Genomic DNA, 16,255 nt, shown 5'->3' with positions numbered 1-16,255 from the left:
GGGTGTAGGAGCAATATTTGAAAAGAAAAGGCAGAGTGGCAGCATCAGCGGGGGTACTCCCCAAGGAAAGGTATTTATCTACACTAAAAAAAAAAACATGAAAGGTCCTCTTTAAGACAACATGCCAATGCTTCAGTTTGCACATATAAAAAGAGGTAGAAGTAGAAGAAACAATAGGGTACCAGATAAACAACTGCAAGCTGCAGCATGGTGGCCAATACCATACAGCGGTTTAAAAAGGCAGGTTCCACTCTCACACTCGCTCACACTCTCTCATTCTGGTCACTGGAAGTTCAACATGGCACCTCATGGCAAAAAAATCTCTGAGGGTCTGAAAAAAAGAATTGTTGCTCTACTTAAAGATGGCCTAGGCTATAAAAAGATTGCCAACACCCTGAAACGGAGATGCAGCACGTTGGCCAAGACCATACAGTGGTGTAAGAAGACCCAGAACAGGCCTCGTCATGGTCGACCAAAGAAGTTGAGTGCACATGCTCAGCGTCATATCCAGAGGTTGTCTTTTCAAAATTGACGTATGTCATCATGGAGGAGTGGAAGAGGATTCAAGTGGCAACCTGTGAAGCTCTAGTGAACTCCATGCCCAAGAGCGTTAAGGCAGTGCTGGAAAATAATGGTGGCCACACTAAATATTGACACTTTGGGCACAATTTGGCTATTCTCACTTAGGGGTGTAATCACGTTTGTTGCCAGTGGTTCAGACATTAGTGGCTGTGTGTTGAGTTATTTTGAGGGCACACAAAATTTACACCGTAATACAAGCCGTACACTGACTACTTTACATCGTATCAAAGTGTCAGGTCTTCAGGGTTGTCCCATGAAAAGATAGAATAAAATATTTACAAAAATGTGAGGGGTGGACTGACTTTTGTGAGATACTGTAGGTACCAGCAACAGATCTTGACGATTTGCTTACCCAAATGCATTCAGCATGGCAGAACAGTCCTCAGACAATCATTAGTAACCTCATTGGTAGGATGCCAAGGCGTGTAAGTGACTGTATTTATGCACGTGGCTCTCATACTCAATACTGAATAAAGCAAGATGTTTAGCATATTTTGTTTCCGTTTTTTATCATTTGCAGATCATCAAAGGGGTTCTCCAAGATTTTCCTCAGCATAGGTCATCAATATGAGATCAGCAGAGGTCCGGTCCCTGCACCCCCACTAATCAGCTGTCAGAGGAAGCCTCAGTGCTCACCGGAGCTCCAGTTAATACAAAGCCTCCTCACAGCTTACCGAGCACAGAACCGTCTGTTGAATAGTAGCTGTGCTTGGCATTGCAGCTCAGACCCATTCACTGGAATGGGACTAACCTGTGCCTAGGCCATATGACCGATGAACGTCACATTGCATGGCCAGGAAGAGGCCTAAGAGTGCGCAGAGCACTGTGTCCTCTCCTTACATCTGACCGACAAGGCTGCCGGGAGTTTAATCCGCCTCCGATCTGATATTAATGACCTCTCCTGAGGATGGACTATATGTATAATATATATACTGTATATCACCTATAAAGCTGTCACATTTCCATCCATATTTAATTAGAATTCTAGCTGAATCGGTGAATATAACGCTGAAAAAAGCTGACAGAAAAGAGAACCTAAAAATGTAACATAAAATTGTATCACCCAGTGAAGGAGTAGAATCTGTGAGTCTTCTCTGCTTTACTTAGTGGTCACTACTCACCTGGGCGGTTATCTGTAGGAATGTCCTCTGTACTCTGCTCATCACCCCTCACATATGTCTCTGTAGGATTAATATTGTTCAGATCTTCACCCGGATTCACAAGCTGTGAGAGAAATATTGTAGAAGTCATCAGGCGGTTGGAGAAGTCGTGTGGAAGGTTTTATACCCATATGGAAGAGAAATATATTTCAAATATATTTAGCAAAATAATTTATATAGGTGACATATATTTACAATATATTGTCTGACTCAAATATATTTTAAGATACATTTAAAAAAAATGTAAATGAAAATATATTTTCCAAAGTTATATAAAAGACATTTCAAGATATATTGTGAAATGTATTTGGGAATGCATTCCAAAATTGTAATTAAAATGTATTTTCCAAAGATACATATTTTATAATATATTTAAAGTGCATATTTTTCAGATATTTTAAACAAAAAAAAAATTATCTTAACATTTATTTTAAAATATACTGGTAAATGTATTCCAAAAATGTAACCTAAATGCATTTTCCAAAGACATATTTTTTAAAATATATTTTCATCATGTTTTAACATCTAAAAAGGCATTTAGACATGTATTTAGTAAAACATGTTTGCAAAATTGACTTGGAATGTGTATAAAAAACAAGAAAAAAATCGCTATAAAATAGCTAAAGATTCTGAATGTCAAAGGGACTGTCATTTTAATCTAGTTTTACAGTTTTAAATAAATCAATAACAAAATATGTTAATAAAGTATTTTATTTTTTAAAACACGTTAAACACGATAATTAAGAATAAATAATTAAACTGTATACTGATATATGCATGGAATTCAACACTGGGCAGACTGTGAACAGTACATGAGTGGGAATTGTTTAGTGACTGCGTGAACTGTTGGCCCATTGACAATTTACAAGTTCTGATTTGGTAATGTGAATTGACAAGAACAGTAACGTACACGAAACAATCATACATCAAAGACTATGTTATATTATAAGTTACACCAGGTACGGGTTACAATAAAATCTTTGCTATGTGATTGGTTAAGCAAATTTCCTCCGGCAGGGCGCAAATGTATGATCCTTTTTTTGACTCAAGGTTAGAGTTACAGTGAAATTTGTATTAAAGGGGTTCTCCAGCCCCGACTTCTTTACATGAGGAGGGAAGGTTATTACATCAATACTTACCCTCCACAGCGCAGCCCTTCCTATGATTTTATCCACGTGACCGCTCCTGAAGCCTTTTGGAGGCTTCCGGTCCAACGCCATCTTCTTCTTCTCCAGCCTGAGGCAGGAGAAGAAACGTCATCACTGATATCACAGCCTCCTGCCGGCCTCCCTCGGTCCCGTCTCTTGCACACTACTGCACATGCGCCGGGACCGCTGGCCGTCTTCAGAGTGACTCCTGCACAGTGACTCCTCTACTGACTCCTGCACAGTGCTTACATCGCTATAGAGGCTGATCGCTATGCTGTGCATGTCACAGGGGGCACAGGATGGCACAAGAGGGGTGCTGGATGGTACAAGTGGGCACTGGATGGCACAAGGGGCACAAGAAGGGAGCAGCACAGGATAACACAAGGGGCGCTGGATGGCACAAGGGGGTAATGGGTGGCACAAGGGGGCACAGAATGGCACAAGAGGGGCGCTGTGGATGTCACTGTTATTGGGGCACTGTGGACATCACTGTTATGGCGGTGCTGTGGGCGACACTGCTATGGGAGCGTCTGTGGAGTTCACTGTTATGGGGGCATCTGTGGAGTTCACTGTTATAGGGGCACTGTGGAGTTCACTGTTGAGTTCACTGTTATGGGGGCACTGTGGAGTTCACTGTTATGGGGGCACTGTGGAGTTCACTGTTATGGGGGCACTGTGGAGTTCACTTATGGGGTACTGTGGAGTTCACTGTTATGGGGGCACTGTGGAGTTCACTGTTATGGCAGTGCTATTGATGTCACTATTATGGGGACGCTGTGGATCACACTGTTATGGGGCGCTGTAGATGTCACTGTTATGGGGCGCTGTGGATGTCACTATTATGGGGGCACCTGTGGAGTTCACTGTTATGGCAGTGCTGTTGATGTCACTATTATGGAGGCGCTGTGGATGTCACTGTTATGGGGGGACGCTGTGGATGTCACTGTTATGGGGGCATTGTGGATGTCAATGTTATGGGGCCGCTGTGGATGTCACTGTTATCACATTTTTTCACTTTTTTATCCAAGGAGTGCTGTGTATTTATTTGGATTGTGTTTGGACCCCAGGACCAAGGGGATAAGGCTGGCACCTGAACTGCTTGAAGCTAGGAGTGCTGCCCTGTGATTTTCTGTATATATATATATATATATATATATATATATATATATATATAGAGAGAGAGAGAGAGAGAGAGAGAGAGAACAGAGATAGATAGATAGATATATACAGGGAGTGCAGAATTATTAGGCAAGTTGTATTTTTGAGGATTAATTTTATTATTGAACAACAACCATGTTCTCAATGAACCCCAAAAACTCATTAATATCAAAGATGAATATTTTTGGAAGTAGTTTTTAGTTTGTTTTTAGTTTTAGCTATTTTAGGGGGATATCTGTGTGTGCAGGTGACTATTACTGTGCATAATTATTAGGCAACTTAACAAAAAACAAATATATACCCATTTAAATTATTTATTTTTACCAGTGAAACCAATATAACATCTCAACATTCACAAATATACATTTCTGACATTCAAAAACAAAACAAAAACAAATCAGTGACCAATACAGCCACCTTTCTTTGCAAGGACACTCAAAAGCCTGCCATCCATGGATTCTGTCAGTGTTTTGATCTGTTCACCATCAACATTGCGTGCAGCAGCAACCACAGCCTCCCAGACACTGTTCAGAGAGGTGTACTGTTTTCCCTCCTTGTAAATCTCACATTTGATGATGGACCACAGGTTCTCAATGGGGTTCAGATCAGGTGAACAAGGAGGCCATGTCATTAGATTTTCTTCTCCCTTTCTTGCCAGCCACGCTGTGGAGTACTTGGACGCGTGTGATGGAGCATTGTCCTGCATGAAAATCATGTTTTTCTTGAAGGATGCAGACTTCTTCCTGTACCACTGCTTGAAGAAGGTGTCTTCCAGAAACTGGCAGTAGGACTGGGAGTTGAGCTTGACTCCATCCTCAACCCGAAAAGGCCCCACAAGCTCATCTTTGATGATACCAGCCCAAACCAGTACTCCACCTCCACCTTGCTGGCGTCTGAGTCGGACTGGAGCTCTCTGCCCTTTACCAATCCAGCCACGGGCCCATCCATCTGGCCCATCAAGACTCACTCTCATTTCATCAGTCCATAAAACCTTAGAAAAATCAGTCTTGAGATATTTCTTGGCCCAGTCTTGACGTTTCAGCTTGTGTGTCTTGTTCAGTGGTGGTCGTCTTTCAGCCTTTCTTACCTTGGCCATGTCTCTGAGTATTGCACACATTGTGCTTTTGGGCACTCCAGTGATGTTGCAGCTCTGAAATATGGCCAAACTGGTGGCAAGTGGCATCTTGGCAGCTGCACACTTGACTTTTCTCAGTTCATGGGCAGTTATTTTGCGCCTTGGTTTTTCCACACGCTTCTTGCGACCCTGTTGACTATTTTGAATGAAACGCTTGATTGTTCGATGATCACGCTTCAGAAGCTTTGCAATTTTAAGAGTGCTGCATCCCTCTGCAAGATATCTCACTATTTTAGACTTTTCTGAGCCTGTCAAGTCCTTCTTTTGACCCATTTTGCCAAAGGAAAGGAAGTTGCCTAATAATTATGCACACCTGATATAGGGTGTTGATGTCATTAGACCACACCCCTTCTCATTACAGAGATGCAATTCACCTAATATGCTTAATTGGTAGTAGGCTTTCGAGCCTATACAGCTTGGAGTAAGACAACATGCATAAAGAGGATGATGTGGTCAAAATACTCATTTGCCTAATAATTCTGCACTCCCTGTATATACATATATATACACACACACACACACATAGATAAATTATAGATAGATAGACAGATGCAGTATATAAATATGAGAAAGAGAGAGATCAAAAATGCATCCCCCCTATCACTTACATACAGTTACTGCTTTTTTTCTTAGAGAAAAGGTGGTGGAACTCACCCCCCCCCCTTCCCTGGCCACGCCCCTACCCACCCCTAGGACCGGCCCCTAAAACCGCCCCTCTAGATATCAGGGGCTGACTGATTCACGCGCAAGGTATAGCACAAGGTGCATATTAAAATATATAACACTATATAACGACTATGTAAACTGACTATGATCTCTGCTGCACTGGTCTCTGCTGCGCTGTACCGTATTTTTCGCCCTATAAGATGCACCTAGTTTTAGAGGAGAACCATAAGAAAAAATATTTTTCATTACACCTCAGGTCAGACCAGCAATCAGACCCCCAATGTTAATCAGACCTCAGATCAGACCACCAATGGCTCAGATAAACCCCCAAACCTTTAGCCATCTATCAGCCCCCAATGTCAGCCATAAGCCCCCCATTAGCCCCTCATGTCAGCCATAAGCCCCCCATTAGCCCCTCATGTCAGCCATAAGCCCCCCATTAGGCCCTCATGTCAGCCATAAGCCCCCCATTAGGCCCTCATGTCAGCCATAAGCCCCCCATTAGGCCCTCATGTCAGCCATAAGCCCCCATTAGGCCCTCACGTCAGCCATAAGCCCCCATTAGGCCCTCATGTCAGCCATAAGCCCCCCATTAGCCCCTCATGTCAGCCATAAGCCCACTATTAGTCCCTCATGTCAGCCATAAGCCCCCCATTATCCCCTCATGTCAGCCATAAGCCCCCATTAGCCCCTCATGTCAGCCATAAGCCCCTCATGTCTGCCCAATGTCCCCCAGGTCAGCCATCAGCCCTCAGTGCAAATAAAATAAAAAAAAAACACTTACCTCTCCTGCTCCTGGTCACTATCGCGATCCTCTTCATTCTGCTGTCGGCTGGCTGTGTATAGCGGCGCACAGTGTGAGGTCACAGAGAGACCTCACGCTGTGCGCAGCCATGCACTGCCGATAGCCGAGCCGTGGACCAGGAAGTGATGAGTACAGATCCTTCACCGCTTCCTGGTCCTTCTGTACTAATGAAGCGCTTCCATAATGGAAGCGCTTCATTAGTACAGCGTTAAAGACTGCCCGGTTGGGGACCGCTGCTGTAAACTGTCTGTACTATAGGGGGCGGGGCGAGGAAAATAGGTGGCGGAACGCCGTTCCGGAGCGTTCCCCCAGAAAAAAAGCCCTGCATACTGTAGATATAAAATCTTTTTTTTTTATACTAGTTTTACTGTGTGTGGTGGGGGAGGTCAGATTTCTGTGCCTTCAGACAATCTCTTATAATATAAAATCCCCCCTGGCTGCACAGTCCCCACAGTGCATACAAACAGCATAGACTGCAGAGCACTGCAGCTCTGTGGGAGGAGCTCAGCAGCTCTGTGGGAGGAGCTCAGCAGATCTATGGGAGGAGCTCAGCAGCTCTGTGGGAGGAGCTCAGCTTCCAGGCAAGAGAAGGAAAACGGTCACCTCTCACTTCCTGTTTCATCTGCACTGCATGGCTGAGAGCTCTCACTCAAAATCCTCCATTCTCCTGGATCAAAGGTAACAGTTTGTCTTATATTAGAATGGTAGAAGGGAGGTGAATGATTTTAGTTTTATGAAAATGTGTTTATTCCCTGCTCAGTAGTTAATTCACCTCCCTATCACAGCCAATCACCATACAGCATGAGCTGTGCACACAGTCCTGTAAGATGGCTTCCCTCCAGTCACCATACAGCATGAGCTGTGCACACAGTCCTGTAAGATGGCTTCCCTTCAGTCACCATACAGCATGAGCTGTGCACACAGTCCTGTAAGATGGCTTCCCTTCAGTCACCATACAGCATGAGCTGTGCACACAGTCCTGTAAGATGGCTTCCCTCCAGTCACCATACAGCATGAGCTGTGCACACAGTCCTGTAAGATGGCTTCCCTTCAGTCACCATACAGCATGAGATGTGCACACAGTCCTGTAAGATGGCTTCCCTTCAGTCACCATACAGCATGAGCTGTGCACACAGTCCTGTAAGATGGCTTCCCTCCAGTCACCATACAGCATAAGCTGTGCACACAGTCCTGTAAGATGGCTTCCCTCCAGTCACCATACAGCATGAGCTGTGCACACAGTCCTGTAAGATGGCTTCCCTCCAGTCACCATACAGCATGAGCTGTGCACACAGTCCTGTAAGATGTCTTCCCTCCAGTCACCATACAGCATGAGCTGTGCACACAGTCCTGTAAGATGTCTTACCTCCAGTCACCATACAGCATGAGCTGTGCACACAGTCCTGTAAGATGGCTTCCCTCCAGTCACCATACAGCATGAGCTGTGCACACAGTCCTGTAAGATGGCTTCCCTCCAGTCACCATACAGCATGAGCTGTGCACACAGTCCTGTCAGATGGCTTCCCTCCAGTCACCATACAGCATGAGCTGTGCACACAGTCCTGTAAGATGGCTTCCCTCCAGTCACCATGAGCTGTGCACACAGTCCTGTAAGATGGCTTCCCTCCAGTCACCATGCAGCATGAGCTGTACACACAGTCCTGTAAGATGGCTTCCCTCCAGTCACCATACAGCATGAGCTGTGCACACAGTCCTGTAAGATGACTTCCCTCCAGTCACCATACAGCATGAGCTGTGCACACAGTCCTGTAAGATGGCTTCCCTCCAGTCACCATGAGCTGTGCACACAGTCCTGTAAGATGGCTTCCCTCCAGTCACCATACAGCATGAGCTGTGCACACAGTCCTGTAAGATGTCTTCCCTCCAGTCACCATACAGCATGAGCTGTGCACACAGTCCTGTAAGATGTCTTCCCTCCAGTCACCATACAGCATGAGCTGTGCACACAGTCCTGTAAGATGGCTTCCCTCCAGTCACCATACAGCATGAGCTGTGCACACAGTCCTGTAAGATGGCTTCCCTCCAGTCACCATACAGCATGAGCTGTGCACACAGTCCTGTAAGATGGCTTCCCTCCAGTCACCATGAGCTGTGCACACAGTCCTGTAAGATGGCTTCCCTCCAGTCACCATGCAGCATGAGCTGTACACACAGTCCTGTAAGATGGCTTCCCTCCAGTCACCATGAGCTGTGCACACAGTCCTGTAAGATGGCTTCCCTTCAGTCACCATGCAGCATGAGCTGTGCACAGTCCTGTAAGATGGCTTCCCTCCAGTCACCATGAGCTGTGCACACAGTCCTGTAAGATGGCTTCCCTTCAGTCACCATGCAGCATGAGCTGTGCACACAGTCCTGTAAGATGGCTTCCCTCCAGTCACCATACAGCATAAGCTGTGCACACAGTCCTGTAAGATGTCTTCCCTTCCGTCACCATACAGCATGAGCTGTGCACACAGTCCTGTAAGATGGCTTCCCTACAGTCACCATACAGCATGAGCTGTGCACACAGTCCTGTAAGATGGCTTCTCTTCAGTCCCCATACAGCATGAGCTGTGCACACAGTCCTGTAAGATGGCTTCCCTCCAGTCACCATACAGCATGAGCTGTGCACACAGTCCTGTAAGATGGCTTCCCTACAGTCACCATACAGCATGAGCTGTGCACACAGTCCTGTAAGATGGCTTCCCTCCAGTCACCATACAGCATGAGCTGTGCACACAGTCCTGTAAGATGGCTTCCCTCCAGTCACCATACAGCATGAGCTGTGCACACAGTCCTGTAAGATGGCTTCCCTCCAGTCACCATGCAGCATGGGCTGTGCACACAGTCCTGTAAGATGGCTTCCCTTCAGTCACCATACAGCATGAGCTGTGCACACAGTCCTATAAGATGGCTTCCCTCCAGTCACCATGCAGCATGAGCTGTGCACACAGTCCTGTAAGATGGCTTCCCTCCAGTCACCATACAGCATGGGCTGTGCACACAGTCCTGTAAGATGGCTTCCCTCCAGTCACCATACAGCATGAGCTGTGCACACAGTCCTATAAGATGGCTTCCCTCCAGTCACCATACAGCATGGGCTGTGCACACAGTCCTGTAAGATGGCTTCCCTCCAGTCACCATGCAGCATGGGCTGTGCACTCAGTCTCCCTAATGTATATATTATTCTCTGCCCTGCTCCCAGTTCAGTCTAGTGATTCCATCTCCCTAAGTGCTAGTATATAGTGTGTTCCAGTGGTGTAATATTTATCCCTCACCCTTCTTACAGTTTAGTCAATAGCCTCCTATGCATATAGTACAGACTTTATCTCAATAGAGTGAATGCAATGTGCTGTATGTAGAGAGGTTATGAAAGGGCAGGGGGACTGGTGCATCACACATATTGTTATAATACAAACTGGTGCCCAGGTAGGATTTAGTCACTCATCCCCTCCCAGCAGACATTTTGAAAGAAAAATAAATCTTAACCACTTACTGACCGGGGTGTTCCCCCTTCTTGTCCCGGTCATTTTTTAGTATTCAGCACTGTGGTGCTTTGACATTAACATATAACGCTTAAAGAGGACCTTTCACTTGTATAAACGATGTGAACTGAGTATGCTGCCATATAGAGCTCACTGCACTTACCATTATCCCCGGGCGCTGCTCCATTCTCCCGTTATAGGCTCCGGTACTTTTGCTTCTTAAGTTATAGTAGGCGGGTCTTCCCTTGTCCTGTGGGCGTCTCCTTCTCCTAGGCTGCAGCGCTGGCCAATCAAAGCGCACAGCTCACAGCCTGGGAGAAAAAAACCTCCCAGGCTGTGAGCTGTGCGCTGCACTGTATCTCCCAGATCACAGACCCATTGAAGTGAATGGGTCTGTGATGCGGACTGCACACAGCCGGTACCCATGTATTGCGGACCCGCCGTATGCGGGCAGCAATGTGGCCAAGGGGGGCACACAATTGCGTGCATGTAGCCTTAGGCCTCATGCACACAACCGTTTTTTTTTTACGGTCCGCAAAAACGGGGTCCGTAGGTCCGTGATCCGTGACCTTTTTTTCGTCAGTGGGTCTTCCTTGATTTTTGGAGGATCCGCGGACATGAAAAAAAAGTAGTTTTGGTGTCCGCCTGGCCATGCGGAGCCAAACGGATCCGTCCTGAATTACAATGCAAGTCAATGGGGACGGATCCGTTTGACGTTGACACAATATGGTGCAATTGCAAACGGATCCGTCCCCATTGATTTTCAATGTAAAGTCAGGAGTCTCTTTTATACCATTGGATCGGAGTTTTCTCCAATCCGATGGTATATTTTAACTTGAAGCGTCCCCATCACCATGGGAACGCCTCTATGTTAGAATATACTGTCGGATAGGAGTTACATCGTGAAAACTCTTATCCGACAGTATATTCTAACACAGAGGCGTTCCCATGGTGATGGGGACGCTTCTAGTTAGAATATACTACAAACTGTGTACATGACTGCCCCCTGCTGCCTGGCAGCACCCGATCTCTTACAGGGGGCTGTGATCCGTATAATTAACCCCTCAGGTGCTGCACCTGAAGGGGTTAATTGTGTGTATTTGTAATTGTGTGTTAATTGTAAGTGACAGCAATGCGCCGCACAGACCTGCCACCAATGATCAGGGGGGGGGGGGAGAGGGGAGGCCGCACACTGCCACCAATGTTAATAATGCCATAGAGGGAGGGAGGGGGGGCCGGAGGAGGCCGCACACTGCCACCAATGTTAATAATGCCATAGAGGGAGGGGGGCCGGGGGAGGCCGTACACTGCCACCAATGTTAATAATGCCATAGAGGGAGGGAGGGGGGGGCCAGGGGGAGGCCGCACACTGCCACCAATGTTAATAATGCCATAGAGGGAGGGAGGGGGGGGCTGGGGGAGGCCGCACACTGCCACCAATGTTAATAATGCCATAGAGGGAGGGAGGGGGGGGCCGGGGGAGGCCGCACACTGCCACCAATGTTAATAATGCCATGGGGGGGGCTGGGGGAGGCCGCACACTGCCACCAATGTTAATAATGCCATAGAGGGAGGGAGGGGGGCCGGGGGAGGCCGCACACTGCCACCAATGTTAATAATGACACTTCCTGGTCACTGATTTTCGGGGTGAATGTCAGATTTCTCTGATTATTATTAATTTCAACCAGAAAATCATCTAGAGTCTCCCTTGTACCTTTCCATATGAACAGGACGTTGTCGATGTATCTACGCCACAGCACCAGATCCACCCCCAACCTGGGCGCGATGGTCTCAGACTCCCATTGAGCCCAAAAAAGATTGGCATAGCTGGGGGCGAACCTGGTGCCCATGGCTGTACCGGTCAATTGGACATAGAAATCCTGCTCATATGCAAAGTAATTGTGTGAGAGGATATACTCCACTCTTCTGGTTGAAATTAGTAATAATCAGAGAAATCTGACATTCACCCCGAAAATCAGTGACAAGGAAGTAGAGTTTTTGGACATCAATGTAGAGATAGAGGGATGTATGATCAAGTGTAGCACTTTTCTGAAGGAGGTAGCTAGGAACAGCTTTATACGTTTTTCAAGTTGGCATTTACCAAGATGGTTATTAAACATACCGGTCAGCCAATTTAGGCGACTGAAGCGTAACTGTCCTGACCAAAGACAATTTGAAGAAGAGGCTGTGTCTTTGAGCCAACAGTTTGTAGAGAGGGAATATCCAGCGCAGACTGTTGAGAAAGCCTTAGAAAAATTTAGAGACACGAATAGGGAGGATAAGGTGATAAGGGTGATCCTACCCTACCATTCACACTATAGACAGGTAGAGAAAATCATCCGGAAATACTGGTATCTCCTTCTGGATGATAAGATCATAGGGTCCTCTCTTACCAAAGACCCTAGGATCACCTATACAAGAGCAATCAATCTGGCAGCAAAAGTAGCACCCACCTTGAAAGTGGATAGGAGGGTTCCATCCAAAGGTCAGAATTGGTTAGCGACTGAAGGCTTCCATAGATGTGGACGGTGTGGGAATTGCAAGGTTACTAATTTTGCAAGGAAAACAACTAGCATCACCTCGACTCAGAATGCGTTCAGGCTGGACATTAATGAATGTCTGACCTGTGACTCAACCGACGTCATGTATCTATTGCAATGTGGATATCGAAAACAATATATAGGGAGGACAAAGAGGACACTAAAGAAGAGGGTGGCAGAGCACGTGGCCAATATTAAGAAGGGCTATGTGCTACACTCTCTTTCTAAGCATTTTAAAGATGTGCACAACTGTGGTCCCTCCTCCCTGTCATTCCTTGCATTGGAGGTAAAGAAACCTTGGAGAGGTGGTAATCATATAGCCTCTATGTCCAGACAGGAATCCCGTCGCATCTTCGAATTTGAGTCCCTAATCCCCAAGGGTCTCAATGCAGAATGGGAATTATTTGGATTTCTTTGAGGGATGGGGTCGAGCCGGATGGTGATGCAGGTCCAGAGTCTGGCTGTCTATCAGCACTCTGTTCCTTCCTCCCTGTCCGGCTCTCCTTCCCTTAACACTCTCTATAGGCCGTATATGCGACTTTGAAAAAAGCCCTATGTCTTAAAAAAGTTCCGTATAGAATTGTGATGAGGCATTGTCCCCTGTTTGATGTCAGGACCTTCCAGATGCAATATATAGCTTTTTTGCGAAAAACGCACCGAAAACGTATGCAACCGCATGTGCGTTTTTTTGTATCTTTTATATCCAGATATGTTCTTATATGTTTTTATATGGAATGATGTGTTTGCCATACATTTTTAAGCATATTTTATGAAGTTCTTATTATTAGTTATTTTACACTGAATTTACAATAGATATATGATGGAATCCGTTATTGTAAGAGAATTTGATCCAAGGACTGGAGATCAATATTGTTCTTACAGAGATATAAATGGTAATAGGATTCCAGACCGGATTCCCATGATGTCCCAATTAGATCAGTCCCACCCACAGCTGGTCTTTTGGGGAGGTATAAAAGGTTGTGAAGTGCTCACTGTCACCACCACTGAGGAAGGGGTGTATACCCTGAAACGCGTCTGGGTCTGTTGGGACAGTGAGCCGTTCCCTAATAACCAGGATTTATTGACAGAAGAAGGATACAGTCCTGTGGATTTGCTCGTATGGACTATTGCCAGTGTCTCGAATTAGAGGCAGGATCGTGAGAAGGGTCCGATACTCTACAGCTGCAAAGCCGAGGAGTCACGTGAGACGTCACGTTTGAGACTCCATACCACGTGGGACGCCGCGTATGGTAAGATCGGCAGAATTTTCGATTTGATTGAATTATCGAGCTGGTGACGACACATGGTAAGAGATCTTCCTCACGAGTATTATTATATCGGATTATCCGAATAAGCTAGAGGATCTAATCTGGACTGCGTGTGGTGTGACACTACCTCACATACTAAGATCTTCCATGCGAATCATTTGGAGCCTTTCATTAGGCTGGAGATAGGAACTGATATTTCAAGTCTTTAAAGTATCTCCTGCGACTATTCACAAATGGAATCGCTAAAACGAACACTGTGGGAATCGCTATATATTCGTGAATACGATTTTTATGAAGTATATTTTCTGGCGATTATTGTTTATATGGTTTTATTTATGGATGTTTTTATTGTTTTATGTATTGGCTCCCTTTATTAATATGTAATAAATATGTATTATTAACATATTCACTGAACACTTGCTGCTTTCTTTTCCCAAACGTGGAGTGTCCCTCATTATCGATAGTTTTTTCTATTTTGTTCATACGGTCTGGGTGGACCGAGAGGTGTGCACCCTGATCCATTCGGTCGATAGGTAGAGTCGCTGTTTACATTCTCTTCCATGTAATGTCTATGGTCAGCTGTAATCCTGCCATCTCCATCTTTCTCATTATACAAGGATAAATCATATAATACTGGTGGATAAAACAAGACTGAACACAAGATCTTCACAGCCTTCTACATTTCATGAGACCTTATCTCCATCTACCTGACCATCCTGTGGGACATTGTGATGTTCTTCTGAACCATCCTGTAGAAGAAGAGGACTGGGACATCTCTCCGGTGTTGTTATCTCTTCCTTTACTGTAGGAAACACATCCAGTGACTGAATCCATCCCTTACATACAGATAATGAGAGGACGTGTGTATTTAGTCATGTCTATTACCTGGTGATGTACAAGGCCGGTGATCCTCCATCTTGATGACCTTATCTCCAACTACCTGACCATACTGTAGGACATAGTGATGTTCTTCTGAATTATCCTGTGGAAGAAGAGGACTGGGACATCTCTCCAGTGTTCTTATCTCTTCCTTTACTGTAGGAAACACATCCAGTGACTGAATCCATCCCTTACATACAGATAATGAGAGGACGTGTGTATTTAGTCATGTCTATTACCTGGTGATGTACAGGGCCGGTGATCCTCCATCTTGATGACCTTATCTCCAACTACCTGACCATACTGTAGGACATAGTGATGTTCTTCTGAATTATCCTGTGGAAGAAGAGGACTGGGACATCTCTCCGGTGTTCTTATCTCTTCCTTTACTGTAGGAAACACATCCAGTGACTGAATCCATCCCTTACATACAGATAATGAGAGGACGTGTGTATTTAGTCATGTCTATTACCTGGTGATGTACAAGGCCGGTGATCCTCCATCTTGATGACCTTATCTCCAACTACCTGACCATACTGTAGGACATGGAGATGTTCTTCTGAATTATCCTGTGGAAGAAGAGGACTGGGACATCTCTCCGGTGTTCTTATCTCTTCCATTACTGTAGGAAACACATCCAGTGACTGAATCCATCCCTTACATACAGATAATGAGAGGACGTGTGTATTTAGTCATGTCTATTACCTGGTGATGTACAAGGCCGGTGATCCTCCATCTTGATGACCTTATCTCCAACTACCTGACCATACTGTAGGACATAGTGATGTTCTTCTGAATTATCCTGTGGAAGAAGAGGACTGGGACATCTCTCCGGTGTTCTTATCTCTTCCTTTACTGTAGGAAACACATCCAGTGACTGAATCCATCCCTTACATACAGATAATGAGAGGACGTGTGTATTTAGTCATGTCTATTACCTGGTGATATGAGGGGCCGGTGATCCTCCATCATGACGTCCTTGTACAGATCTTTGTGTCCTTCTAAATACTCCCACTCCTCCATGGAGAAATAGACGGTGACATCCTGACACCTTATAGGAACCTGACAACACAATGATACAGTCATCACCCAGATCCCTTCATAGCGTTCCTGTATAATGTCCCAGCATTCCCAGCAGTGTCACCTCTCCAGTCAGCAGCTCAATCATCTTGTTGGTGAGTTCTAGGATCTTAGCTCTATTGATTTCCTCATGTATCAGGGGGTTAGGTGGAGGCCTCATGATTGGGCTCAGGGTTCTTCCCCATCCTCCAGACACAGGGTCCTGACAGCGCTCACTAGAGGTCTTCTTCACTACTGTATAGTCCTGGTTATGGAGAGACACAGTAATAAATATGCCAGGGGAAAAAACAGAACTGGATTGCACATCCACAATGCTATGCTTTGATCTAATCAAACTCGCTTAGCAGCG

General features: G+C 45.6%; 1 protein-coding gene across 1 annotated transcript; it reads right to left on the bottom strand.

Moving 5' to 3' along the window:
• Window positions 1-1,765: 1,765 nt before the first annotated feature.
• On the bottom strand, window positions 1,766-15,816 carry LOC122940445 (neurofilament heavy polypeptide-like). Its single transcript, XM_044297124.1, has 6 exons — window positions 15,765-15,816; window positions 15,532-15,681; window positions 15,299-15,448; window positions 15,066-15,215; window positions 14,833-14,982; window positions 1,766-1,806 (listed from the first exon to the last, which is right to left on the bottom strand). The coding sequence occupies exons 1-6, from the start codon at window positions 15,796-15,798 to the stop codon at window positions 1,790-1,792; spliced, it is 651 nt and encodes a 216-aa protein (XP_044153059.1). The 5' UTR covers window positions 15,799-15,816; the 3' UTR covers window positions 1,766-1,789.
• Between the last annotated feature and the right edge of the window lie 439 nt (window positions 15,817-16,255).

This window comes from Bufo gargarizans, chromosome 6 (genome assembly GCF_014858855.1).
Source record: "Bufo gargarizans isolate SCDJY-AF-19 chromosome 6, ASM1485885v1, whole genome shotgun sequence".
Taxonomy (NCBI): domain Eukaryota; kingdom Metazoa; phylum Chordata; class Amphibia; order Anura; family Bufonidae; genus Bufo; species Bufo gargarizans.
The sequence above is the reverse complement of the archived record's forward strand: the minus strand, read 5'-3'. Positions and strand labels throughout refer to the sequence as shown.